Here is a 13,127-nt window from a genome sequence, read left to right as displayed (position 1 = left end):
ATTTGAAGTTGATTTTTGTTGCATATTAACATATATTGTCTGTTAAACATTAGCAACACTGAATGCTACACTGTATGCAACTAAATATGACAAATATTAAATTTGGACTAGTGGTTGTTATTGAACTTGGTAGTTTTGAGTTGCAATATATGTTGATTTAGTTATAGTAGTTGCAATTGAGGTTTCTTTTGGTTGATGACAAATATTTAAAATCTTCATTAAGAGCCCCTGTGGGGCCAATAATCCAAATGAATTCAATATTACAATGCATTGGCATGATATCCTTGTGAGACTGTATAAACCTACAATGCAAAATTATTTGCAACTTAGTGCCCACTTATAGTTGTAATTGTTAAAGTTGCTACTATTCAACTTAATAATCCAATATGCAACATCACATGCAACTTATTAAATAGATATGCAACTTCATCTGCAACTTTAACAAATTATTATTTCAATATGCAACTTGCCAAGCTAATATGCAACATATAATGAAACTCAGCAATATGATATAATTATGCAACTTAGTGCCCTAATATGCAACTAACAACCAAATACAAACAAAATAATTCATAAACGAACCAAATCATAAGTTTTGAAACCATATCATTTACATAGTTCTTAATTCCATCATATCAAATCATGTTAAATCTCTAACCACTATTAACACAGGCAAATCATTTCATAGATTTCGTCTTTCTCTTCTTTGTTGGTTTCTTTATCGCTTTCTCATCTCCTTTTTTATCCTCTTCCTCGCTCTCGTAGCCATAAATCTGTTTGACCATGCCATATGAGTAAAACTAGAAAACCAAGTTTGCTTCTATGAGCGCCAATATCCAAGTCTCCTTGTGGGATTTCCTTCTTATCAGCAAGATACTCGGCAAAAGAGACCATGTAGTTGCCTTATTGCTCTGAAATAAAGAGGGTTTGGAACATCCCAAATAAAAATCCCACTCACACCGAGACAGAGTCAAGTCTTCAAGAGTTCTTTCATCCATTACTTCAAAGTGCCCTGCATATTAGCATTATAATTTTGATTCAACATTAACCACAGTCTATGCAACTCAACTCCTAACATGCAACCTTCTAATCAAATTAATCAATCTTAACAATTATCCTAATATGCAATAAGTGCCCCTGCGGGGCCACCTATCCAAAAGCAAATCAAGCCTAAATTATCATTCGAACCAGTAGAACTTAATCAACTTAACTCCTAACATGTTGATTAAGTCAACTTAATCAACTCAACTCCTAACATGCAATCTTTTAATCAACTCAATCAGTTTTAACAATCAACCTAATATACAATAAGTGCCCCTGCGGGGCCACCTATCCAAAAGCAAATCAAACCTAAATTATCAGGCTCAACAGTAGAAATATTGACCTAAAATGCATGCAACTTCATCTGCAACTATCTATTTCTTATACAAAATCAAACAGTACATGAAAAATCTACAAAGAACAACACTACATGATAAATCAAGAGCTTAGGAGGTTATAACATTCCTTAACTAAAATATACAAAATTAAACATATATACATATTTAAATTCATTCAAATCGAAGCACACAAATTATCATACTAAGAGCAACAATTATCCAAAACAAATGTATTTAAGGTTTTACAAAACAAAATCGAACAAATCGAATGCAAAATTCACAACGGCTCGGGAGTGAGAATTACAAAGCATCACCTGATTAAGCAACAGAACTGAGTAGGAGTGAGAATCACAAAGCTTCGCCGATGAAGAAGCTGATGAAGATGAGAGACGTTGTGAAGAAGACAGGCTTTGTGAAGAAGAAAGAGGTGCTCGAAGACTAACTCCCGACCAGTACTGCTAAGCCCAATACCCAACGTAATTTTAAAAAAATTTCTCAATTGTATTGTATAAATGGTATTAAAAGCTTGTGGTTTTAAAAGAGGTAGTAAAAATAAAAATCTTATTAATTGGGATAGTAAAAACAGAAATAAGATTAAAAAAAACAATATATAAGACAAATTCCCTTAAAAATATTATTTTTTAAATTTTTTTTCTGAATAAAAATATATAATCAAAATTTTAATTCACAACGAAAATCATTTAAAAATAATAACTTTTACTATCCGGTCAACTCACCTAAAGCTACGTGCCCAAGTCAAAAATGACATATTAAAAAAACAAAGAGAGTATTATGTTTTTTGTTTTGACTATTGAGAAGTTAAATTTACTTTATTAAAAATAATATCTAATTCCTTTCGAAATACATTTCTCTGATATTTAAAATAATTAATAAATTTTCTCTAATTAATAGTCAAAATTTAATCAAATTGACCATCTAATAGTCAAAAGAGAACGCATAATATAAGATAATCAACTCTGCATAAAAATTATTTCATATAGAAAATAATGCCTTAACATTATAAGCCGCAATTCCCCCCAGATTTTGTTAACATAATAAAACAATATTTAAATATGAAAAAAAAAAAAATAAAGTACTTGTTACTGCACAAAACAAATTTTTATTACATTTAGCAACATTCTAAATAAATAAGTCGTCGTTTATTTTAGTTTGTGTTTAATGCTTTTTTTGTAATTCTGTTAATGTAATATTGTTATATATGTTTATTAAATGAAACGTAAATATTTAAAACTGAATTTGCAATCTTCATATAATTTTTTAAATATTCCCAGAAAGAGGCAGTAGACTACCCCTGTTTTGTTAAAAAATTAAAATTAACTTATATTAATTTTTCTTTTTGTATAGTAATGGAAATGAATTCACGAGCTCATATTCAAGATTAAGAGCACATTTCATGAGAATAAAAAGATTGGGAGTTCAAATTTGTACCAAAATCACCCCAAATTTTTTAGTTAGATGCAAACAAACAGAGTTGGTGGAGGAGGAAGAGAAGAGGAAATCAATTGATATTCCGCTACCTCATTCATCATAAACTCAATCATATGGTAGTGCTTGGGGAGGAGCTCAACAGATGCAAATGGAAGGATTACAATGTAAGGTAGTACTGGCAACATTTCTATTCAAAAAGCATTCGATATGGACCTGAGAGCAAAATTGGATGACGAGTTTGCAAGAGCATTCTACTTCGAGGGTTTGCCGTTTCATTTTGCTAGAAATCTTCATTACATCAAGTATACAATGCCTTCCGACTTTTCAAGCTATTTTCTCCCACTTATAATGTTTTTCGCACTACATTGTTACAAAAGAAAAGAGATCATGTAAAATGTTACTGGTTCCGATCAAGACCACTTCACCACTTGGAAGGAGAAAAGCACATATATTTTACAGCAAGGTTTGGATATATATTAGTATTTGTTTAAGTAGAAGCATAAATAATGTATTAATATGTATGTATGTATGTATATATGATAAATAATTTCAAAAAAATATATTAAATTTTTCGATTAATATGATGCTGTTTGGCAAATAAGTCATTATCGGAATATAAATTTATTTTTTTAATTAAAAATATATCAAAAGATAGTTTTTTTTTATAATTATCAAAAGATAGTCTATATTCATAATTTAAAGAAAATAAAAATCTATTTCACAAAAAGAAAATATTATAATTTTTTTCAGAAATAAAAACTTATTTTGAAAAAAATAAGGGAATTCAAACTCTTTCCGCACATTTCTTTGCATATTTTTTTCATCGGTTAACCCGCATAATGGGTAGGCCAGGGTAGCTTTGAGATTCGATATTTCGATATATAAATTTAGATGGGTGTATTAGATTGATATTTTAAAGCATTTTTTTTCATTGATGATATATGAGGGTATTCGATTGGGATTGTTTGAAATCCATTAAAATTTTAAGGTATTTAATTGGAATTTTAAATTATGATACAAAATATGATGGTATTCAATTAAGATTTTAAATTATACTTTAAAATCTGATAGTATTTAATTGGAATTGTTTAAAATCCATTAATGATATTCAAATGCTGATGAATTTTTTTAGATTTCATAAAATGATGAATTTTGTAACATTTTTCGATATATTTTAAGTTTTTTCAAATCACACCAAAATCATATACAATATACTAAAAACAATATATTAAAATATCAATCAAATACACCCCGTTAACTTTGATTTCTAATATTCTATCTATCATCTAGACGAGTTGCATAATTTTTGAGTGAGAAGCCATTTGAATTTCTGTGATCCAAGAATCCAAGCCAGCCAAAGGGATTGTCGAGGCCACCCATAGGAAGCTTTCTCCGGTATCAACTCATATTAAAAAAATTACAATCTTCCTTAAGTTTTTAATGATGGGTGGGTTCATAATTGGTTGGTTTATTCATATTAGGGTTTGTCATCAACCAACTGTTACTTGCAATCACAAAGATTCCATCCTTTTGGCTGGTTTTATATTATAATGATTATTTATGTAGTTTGCTGCATTCTTTTCTTGTTAAAATTAGTTTCTTTGAACATGGTTAATTGCAGGAATTGAGATATACACACTAAGGGGAATCACACAGTTTGACTCCAGCAATTACTTGGTAACTTCTTATCATGCTTGTGTAGAGCTGTTTGTGTTGGTATAATAATGATTTTACTCTTGACCATGTTCATCAAAGTTTTGGAATTTTGATTGTTTTGCCTGGCTTAGGATATTACTCCCTACGGTTTCTTATAAGTCGCTTTGATTTTGACACATATCTTGCTTTGATTATTATTTTAACTGATGTTTGACTTTTTAATATATATAATAAGGTGTAAAAGAATAGTAGTTACACTCAACACAAAATTTCAATTTTGATACCAAATCGAAGTTGAAATTCTAAACTTTTATTGAAATAAATTTTAGAAGATATATTATGTTTAGATGCGATTTTTTAACATATTAAAATACGTGTAAAAAGTGAAAAGCAGTTAATATAGGACAAAGGAAGTATATATTCAAGATTTTAATTTGCAAATAAAAATTGGAAATAACAATTTTTGCCATATGGTCAATGCTCCTAAACTTGTGTGCCATAAGTCAAAACGACCTATAACAGAAATGGGGAGAGTAGTATTTTTTTCTTGTGATTCTGTTTAGATGTAAAGCATATGCCACAGATTTTAAATAATTTACTGGAGTGCTACCTTTAGTGTTAACACATAACTACTATTCATGGCGCTTGTAATATGAAAACTGCTAAAAGTTCTGAGATTTAGCGTGTCATTTTGGTTGGTTGTCATAAGTATTAGGTTTGTGTCTTTGAAAAGATTACCTGCAGCATACCTTCTCTTTAATTTTCTTATTAAGATCTTGGCCTCTTGAGAGACGGACACGCATCACTTGAAACGGTCAAGAGGTGAGAAAATGTGATTACCAACTCATTGCTTATGTAGGAAATGGGTTTGTGGACGCTGCTGGAGGGTTGTCTGCTTCTCGCAAATGCACTAGCAATATTAAACGAGGAACGGTTTCTAATACCTAGAGGGTGGAGCTTCCAGGAATTTTCAGGGGTGAGGAGAAACTCATTCAAGGGACAGCTTATTGGTCTAATATATGCAACACAGTACTTGAGAGTGCTTCTGATGATACTCAACTCCCTTTGCATTGTTGTGAAACTAGTTTCTGGCTAATATATTTTGGTGCGAGTCCTTTTGCTAGATTCTTTTTACCTGTGCAAGATATGTTTGTGGCAGTATTATGTATTAGTATTATATTTCATTGCAATTTTAAATGAAAATATACTAACAAAAGATATTCTTGCATATGAACAAATTATCATAGTTTCCCCCCAGTTTAAGCCATTTGTCTGTTGCTTGAACAAAGATAACATTTTTGGTTTCACTGTTCGAGTCTGTTAAATGCATTCTGTACATTTGCGACTTCATAGGTTCCTATGAGCTAACTATGCTTGGCGGTCATTGGGATTTTGATTAAATTACAATACTATCTCTGTATTCTTCTAAAATTTTATGTCTACTTTCTACGTATGCGGACTTATCTGCATGCCTACCAAAGAGCAATATACTATGTTAGCTTGTGAAAGAAAGAGGACACCAACTCAATATGAAAAATTAGTGTTTTCTTTTTTATTTTCAGTGTGATGCAGTGTGATGCTGGCCTAGTAGATTGCTTGAAATTTGTGTAGTTTATTGGTGGATTTTTGGCGGGTGTATGGTCTACAAGAGATTTAAGAGCAAGATTCATGCATTTGTTTTAATGGTAAGCATTTCCCCTCGAGCCCTGGAGTTAAGTATCTGCTGTTGTTAAAACACAGTAATAAAACCCATCAATCAAAAAGTGGTGCACTGTGCTTGTAATTCATTATGGCAAGCTTGTTAGATTATATGACAAGTGTTTCTTATAACCATCATACATGAAGCGTTGCACTTTGCTTTTAATCCTTTGCAGAGATTGTTTGATCCTGATGTCAACGTCTCCAAATTCAATGGTGACTATAGATGAATATGATCGCACCCTTATTGAAGCCTGAACTTTTTTAGTTTGTTGTTTAAGATCATGAAGCTGTATGTAAATTGTAAACTGATGAGAAAATGAGAGGCAAAGAGTTGAGTTTATGTCAAGACCTTGCTGCTATTATATTGAAAAGCTAGCTTTCTCCTCAAAGCTGAAGGTTCAAGTTCAATAATGAATTGGTACTTTTACATGGATGCAATATCATAAAGAAATTCAATCTCCCTATAAATCAGCAAACACATGGTATGCTTTGGAGTCCACAACAATTAGCCTCACGGCAGAAACTGCTGCTGCAACAGCCAAACAGCTAAAGAGAATGACATTAACCCAGTGCCAAACCTTTGATACAGAACTTAGTTTCTTCCTCTTAGCTACTAAATACATGTGATTTGCAAGGATAAATGTCAAAGGGAATGTGCTGATAGCTCCTGTGAGGCTCATAAAGTCTCCGATAAATGGCAGTATAGCTGATATAAGTGTGGTTAAAGCTATGTAACCCCCTCTTACACCAATTCGAAATGACAAATTGCGAGCCGCCAATGCACTTCCTTTAATACCGTATTTTGTATCTAAATACTCGTACATGGGACTGGCAAATATCTGCAAACAGGAGCAAATTTTACCCTCTATGTTTGAAGATTAACGTAAGTAGGAGAAAACCACAAGTGTGATTAACTATAGTGAGAAGGAAGGGAAATCGAGTTTACATGCAATGCGATGACAGTTTGCAAAAATGCTGCGAGATTAGCTACAGTCTTCACCCAAACTGGACCGCCAACATTATTGAGTAAATAGGATGATGCGCTGGATCCATAGGCCCAGTAACCAGTGAATGCAACAGCATACAATGGCAAAACCCCTATAGAGAATTGAAAATAAAGGCCTTTCATCATGTTCTTGACAGCAGGCTGTTTCACAGTGGCCTGTCACAAGAGAAAAAGAAAAAGATAAGTAACTTATAGATTTTCAATAACTATAATAAGGAACCGAATTAGATGGATAAAAAATCAAAAAGCCAACCCAATGTCGTGTAATTACGGATAGGGATACCCTACTATCTTCAGGTTGTTCAACTTAACAATCAGGTCATCCTTTGTATCAATAAAATGATCTGACCATTTAGATTGAAAATACTTTTCAATTTTTGAAGAAAGATTGAAGATTAAATATACTTAATAAAACTAGAAACCGCAACTTCATGGAGACTAATTAGAAAAAACCCCAGGACGTGCACTATATCTTTATCTGATCTGAAAGGTATTCTAGCCCTGCCAAGATATTGTTTGACGTTCTCTAACCAAGGAACAAGACTGAACTATCACAAACTGACTGCCAAGAATTATAACAGCAAAATATTCAAAATAGTACATTCACCATAGAGATGTAGAATCTATGCGGAAAGTGTTCTACAAACTACAGCAAAGAGATGTTTTTTAAGAAAAGCATGTCACTGTATAAATATGTGTAAACAGCAGTGTATCTTTAAATTGGAGTCCATGCCAACAGTTTTATAGGAATTTTAACAAAGACAAACATATTACAATCATGGTTCCTTGGAACACTATGGCACGTGAAAAAATCATGCCGTACGTACTTGATAAGGAATTGAAGCAAAAGAGATTTGAATACATATCTATTAGTTATTGCAAATGGAAATTAATACTCATCATGGTTGTGCTGTACCTGTATTTCAGGGAGCATTCCTGTATTGAAAGCAAATACAAGACTTGCCATTGCACCTATTGTTGTGAATATCTTGCTTGTGTCTGTTCCTGGAATGCTATAGTCCCTTGGTGGAGCCCTGATTCCTGTAAAAGTTGCAGAGAAGGCTATTATTGATGCTCCCCAAACACCAATGGATAATAAAATATTATTACAATAATTAATTATCTGTTGAAATGTTAGCATTCCCTTCCTATTATCCTCACTCAACCCAATCTTGCCTTAGGGTATCAAAATTTCTTATCTTACTTTAATTTTTGGTGCATTGCTATACTTCATGACTAAAAAACTCAAACATGTATTCAGGAAAATTGGTTTCAGGCTGTCTTCCTTTTTAAAAGTGGAAAGAGGCGAGAAGTTAGACTGGCTCATGACTTATATTACCGACAAGACCTTATAGTACAAAACTACAAATATTGAAAGTCAAATAGAGCTAACAACTTTTAGGATTATAATGACCATAGGTACAATTCATATTCCTATTACAAGTTTATAACTAGGTACTGGAAGTAACTGAATGCTAACAGTATTCAGAATATTTTCTGGCAGAACTCCCAAGACATAGAAAAGCAACTCCAAAGATATCTAGTTTCAGAAACATGATGACGCTTAACTTGCCTACCCAGGGAAATAAGCCAAGAATTTTCCGGAAGTGTGACACAGTTCAAATTTGAGCTATGACTTTATCTCAATGCATTCATGAAATATATTAATGTTTTTCATTCTAGCCAATTCTTTTTAACAATTGGCAAATAGAAACTAGTAGATGAATAGGTAGCAATCAAAAAGAAAATTTCATTTTCTTGTGACAAACTGGTACATTGATCATTTCTTGACAGTGTTGAATATGCATTAACTTGGTACCACAAATTCGCAAATAGGCCAGAAACCAAAAAAAAAAAAAGAAGAAGAAAAGATTGGACGTCATACCATCTCGAACAGACAGTACAATTGCTACAACAATGTATATCAGGCTGAAAACTGTAGACAATCCCAGTGAGAACCTCAGAGCTGATAGATTTGGGATTGATATTGCAAACAAGCCACACACAAACCCAGTTATTGCAATGAAGTATGAAAGTTTCATGATGTGGTCATGTGTATAGAGGACGTAAACAGCCTGCATATGAGAAGACAAAATTAAACAATGTGTTAGAAAACATAATAAACACAATAGTTATTTAATTAGTTACAAAATCTGAATGATTAGTTGTGCATCAGTTGGGATTTGAAAGGGAGTGATTGGTGGAATATTATTATTTCAGCTTTAATATAGGGATTATGATTTGATTTTGGAGGTTATAAATAGTAAAGCCATCAGTATATTGAAGCACAGAAAGAAATAAAAGTGAAGTGTGTGAGTGGGAGAGTGGGTGGTCTCTCGAATACCACCTAAGGTTGTGTTGCTAGAGTATCAAACTATCAATAGTCTGATTTAGGTCAGATTGTCTTGTACTCGTTACATCCTTTTAACAGCATATATCATTTCTTATCACAATGTTAAGCCCAGTTTCTGATAATCATGACATTTCCTATTTGTACTATTTTACTAGATTGAAATGTCAATTCAAGTAGCTTATGCTGTACATTATCGTTACTTCCCGAGATTAAAAAGTCAAAAAATGTAAAAAAAATCTAGATCTGGAATTAAACAACACAACATTTTAAAGGCTTGCACAAATTTTCCATTTAAGAGTTCACAAGGAAACTTACTTTTAGAGCCTGACCAGCCAAGATGATATAACCAACATTAATCATGAAAAGATTCACATATTGCAAAGCCCAAGTAAGTGAATAAGCTTTTTTACCTACAAAAATAGAATTCCAATTATAAATGTAGGTCATAAACTGACTGACTATGAAGCGTCAAATAATGAGATGAAATTGATGTAAAGCATACCATATACAAATCCTGCAAGGTCCCTGTACCTAATATGTCTCTTTCCCCCGTATTCATGAAGTTTGGCGATGAGAGCATTGGCATACAATGATATGGCTGTGGCTGCAATTAGACCAACAACCCCACCAATCCAACCAAGAGGAACCATGACCGCACCAGAGTATCCTAACACATAAGCACTGTTGATACCAGTGGTGAGAATAAAACCCACTTGTAACCATGAATCTACAAAATGCCATACAAGCAAGAAACACCAAATTCAGTACAATTCAACACAGATACCATCCTTTAAATTCACTTTTTTAAGGTTATGCAATAACAAATTGTAGTCAGCAAAATATAAATCAACTCACCAACAATACCTTGATAAGATTTGGAACAAATTATATGAAAAAGAAGACATTTAAGTTACACTTGTAAAGAAGTTAGCTTTTATATCATAGGAACGCAATATCTACCCAGAGAAACAAAACTCAACATTTTTTTCTCAATGATAATTCTAAAAACACACATACTAAGAATAAGAACAAAAGAAGAAGAAAAGTAAACAAAACTAGATACAAGATAACGCAAGAGCAAACATATGCATGTAAAAACTACAAAAATACATTTACTTTTAGGAAAACAGCTTATACTTTGTAAGAATATAATAAAACAAATGAATACAGAAAGAAGAAATACCTTGGCTAATCGAATTTGGGACTAAGATTTAAGAAAAGATATGTAAATTCCCTTTGGATGTGCTCACACATATATAAACTAAGTTTACCCCTCTTGTGTTCCAGCATTACATAGGTTAGGAAGTCCGAAATCTTTAACCGTATTAATATTCATTTAGTTGTGCTTTACCAAAAACAATGATTTTAAAACACTTAAAAAAAAGAAATAATAATATATATATTGATTATTGAAAATTCTGCAGTACGGAATATACAAGGGAACGACGACTTTGCCATAGAACAAAACAGATTATCACCCAAACTTACCTTATACCAGGGCCCATCCAATGACAAGAAGCTGATATTCAGTTTGATAAGCTTCCTGACTTAAACCTCTTTTAGGGAGCTCTGATATAAAAATCCACTATAAGTTCAAATCATGCAGATAATCCACAGATTGACAAACAGAACAATTTTATGGAATCTGCAGATGAATATAGTACCTCCCAATTTTTGAACCCTGATTTCTCCACATAACGGAGGTGTTAACTTCTACAAACTCTACTTTAATGGACTCTATCAACCTATTAGGTGTCGCCTAACGCTCACCAAGACGCTTAGTGGTGAACACGGTAACTTACTTACAAGTTGTTTATCACCTTATGAGTGCAACATTCACCTATATGTGTGCCTGGACTTGACCCATACCTTAATTTGCATAGACACTACAAACACCACATAAGTATGACTACATTACATATTTTCACAATTGTACATATCCCTTTTACAATATCTTTCATAACCCTTTTAGGTTCCAAGACATCTTCTCCAGCGATGCAGAAAACCCCCATTTCTTTGGAAGCATGAACTTAACTTGTTACAATCCATATGGACTGATGCTGGAATTAGCTGGTAGGGGGTGGTGGAGGGGTTTAGTAGAAAATTATGCAGTAGTGACAATATACAGAGATTATTATATACTCAGGATTTGTTTAGCTCAATCTATCAATAAGCAATTTCATCTCATATTTCTCGGTGTTCTCTTCAAGCTCTTATTCCAGTTCTTCATTTCAATATCACAACTAATTAATGACACATCACAAAACTACATATATTTGTTCTAAATACCGGGAACTAACGGTACACACAAACAAGAAAAAATATATACCACTAAGTACGAGTAGTACATTCCACTTAGAAACGTGCCTTAAAAGGGTAAGATGTTAGCATACACAGCAAAAAGAAAAAAAACACTTAAGACCTTAAATCATGTAAAACTACTTGGAAAGTCACGAAACCAAGCAAACACACTCATACGACTACAAGCATCAATTTCCACAATACAATTAGGCCAACAAAAATACACTGATAAAAACAATAGCATTTGCAAATATCCGAAGAACCAATCATCAAACATAGCGTAAATATCTTGAATTCACAAGAAAGAACGAAGAGGACCTTGACTAATCTGATGGGCCGTGTCCGGAATCTCAATGCTCACATAATTAGTACTGGAATCATTATCATTCCGATCCCCGGTGCCGGAATCTTGAGGCCCTTGTTCCATTGGGACCTCCTGTTGCTGTAGCAAAGAGACAGCCTCTTCCCCCCCATCCTCCTCCTCTATATACTGAGTTAAAGCCAGCCCCTCGATTTTCTCAACCTTAATTTCTAATTCAAATAACCAATACGATCGCAATAAATCACAACAAAGCAATCAATGAAAACGAAGTCAACTTTTGGTAGTTACACGAAGGCACGCTTCTCTATGCATGAACATAACAACATTCAATACGAATCAAGGAATTCAGGACTGAAATGGCAGAATCCGACAGAGACGGCTGTTAAGTGTGGACCCCACCTAGAGACACAAGTACACCTGCTGTAGGCTACAACTAGTTGAAGTCACTACGATGATTCACGGTTAAACGTTGAGAAGCAAGTGTGGTTATGTAATTGTGCTTATATATGAGGATTTGGTCGTAATGAATCTTCTTGCCTCTAAATTTGCTTCGTTTTATGAGGCAGTTGAAATATCTTTTTTATTGATAAAATATACACCACATAAGATTTTTTAAGGACGCCAATAATTAGTGCGCGCTCGTCATCATTTTAAAAATAATTGCCTCATTTTTTCAATTGATGTTCCCCTTTTCAGATCATTCTTATTATATTTATATTTTCGCACTATCTCATTAATTTTTTATATTTCAAAATTTATTAAAAATTATTAGATTTTATTTATTATATAAAATTTACTTTTTCCAATAAGTAGCTATAATCTTTAAATTATATATATAAATTTAATTTTATCAATTATGAGAGATAAATAAGTTAATAAATTATTCCACTGATATTATTCTAACATACTCCCTCTGTTTCAAATTAGATGTCCACTTTAAAAAAATCACATAATTTAAGA

The 13,127-nt window shown here is 32.6% G+C and overlaps 2 protein-coding genes across 6 annotated transcripts; one reads left to right on the top strand and one right to left on the bottom strand.

Moving 5' to 3' along the window:
- Positions 1-4,083: 4,083 nt before the first annotated feature.
- On the top strand, positions 4,084-6,525 carry LOC108214795 (uncharacterized). Of its 2 annotated transcripts, XR_001805803.2 has the most exons (5): positions 4,084-4,223; positions 4,450-4,505; positions 5,344-5,589; positions 6,047-6,169; positions 6,359-6,525. XR_001805803.2 is itself a non-coding variant. In XM_017386995.2 (3 exons), exon 3 carries the CDS (start codon positions 5,347-5,349, stop codon positions 5,578-5,580), a length of 234 nt encoding a protein of 77 aa, XP_017242484.1. In that variant the 5' UTR covers positions 4,084-4,223; positions 4,450-4,505; positions 5,344-5,346; the 3' UTR covers positions 5,581-5,751. The 2 variants fall into 2 exon arrangements, 1 of the variants encoding a protein (XP_017242484.1); XM_017386995.2 differs by lacking the exons at positions 6,047-6,169; positions 6,359-6,525 and having other exon boundaries at positions 5,344-5,751.
- On the bottom strand, positions 6,522-12,753 carry LOC108214792 (proline transporter 1). Of its 4 annotated transcripts, none has more exons than XM_017386990.2 (8): positions 12,164-12,753; positions 11,033-11,113; positions 10,047-10,225; positions 9,860-9,954; positions 9,077-9,266; positions 8,108-8,232; positions 7,132-7,347; positions 6,522-7,024 (listed from the first exon to the last, which is right to left on the bottom strand). In XM_017386990.2, the coding sequence occupies exons 2-8, from the start codon at positions 11,047-11,049 to the stop codon at positions 6,647-6,649; spliced, it is 1,200 nt and encodes a 399-aa protein (XP_017242479.1). In that variant the 5' UTR covers positions 11,050-11,113; positions 12,164-12,753; the 3' UTR covers positions 6,522-6,646. The 4 variants fall into 4 exon arrangements, with proteins under 4 accessions (XP_017242479.1, XP_017242480.1, XP_017242481.1 ...); XM_017386991.2 differs by having other exon boundaries at positions 10,047-10,271; positions 12,164-12,187; XM_017386992.2 differs by lacking the exon at positions 11,033-11,113.
- Between the last annotated feature and the right edge of the window lie 374 nt (positions 12,754-13,127).

This window comes from Daucus carota, chromosome 3 (assembly GCF_001625215.2).
Source record: "Daucus carota subsp. sativus chromosome 3, DH1 v3.0, whole genome shotgun sequence".
NCBI lineage: Eukaryota > Viridiplantae > Streptophyta > Magnoliopsida > Apiales > Apiaceae > Daucus > Daucus carota.
Note: the sequence above shows the minus strand (reverse complement) of the source record. Positions and strands in the feature narration are given on the sequence as shown.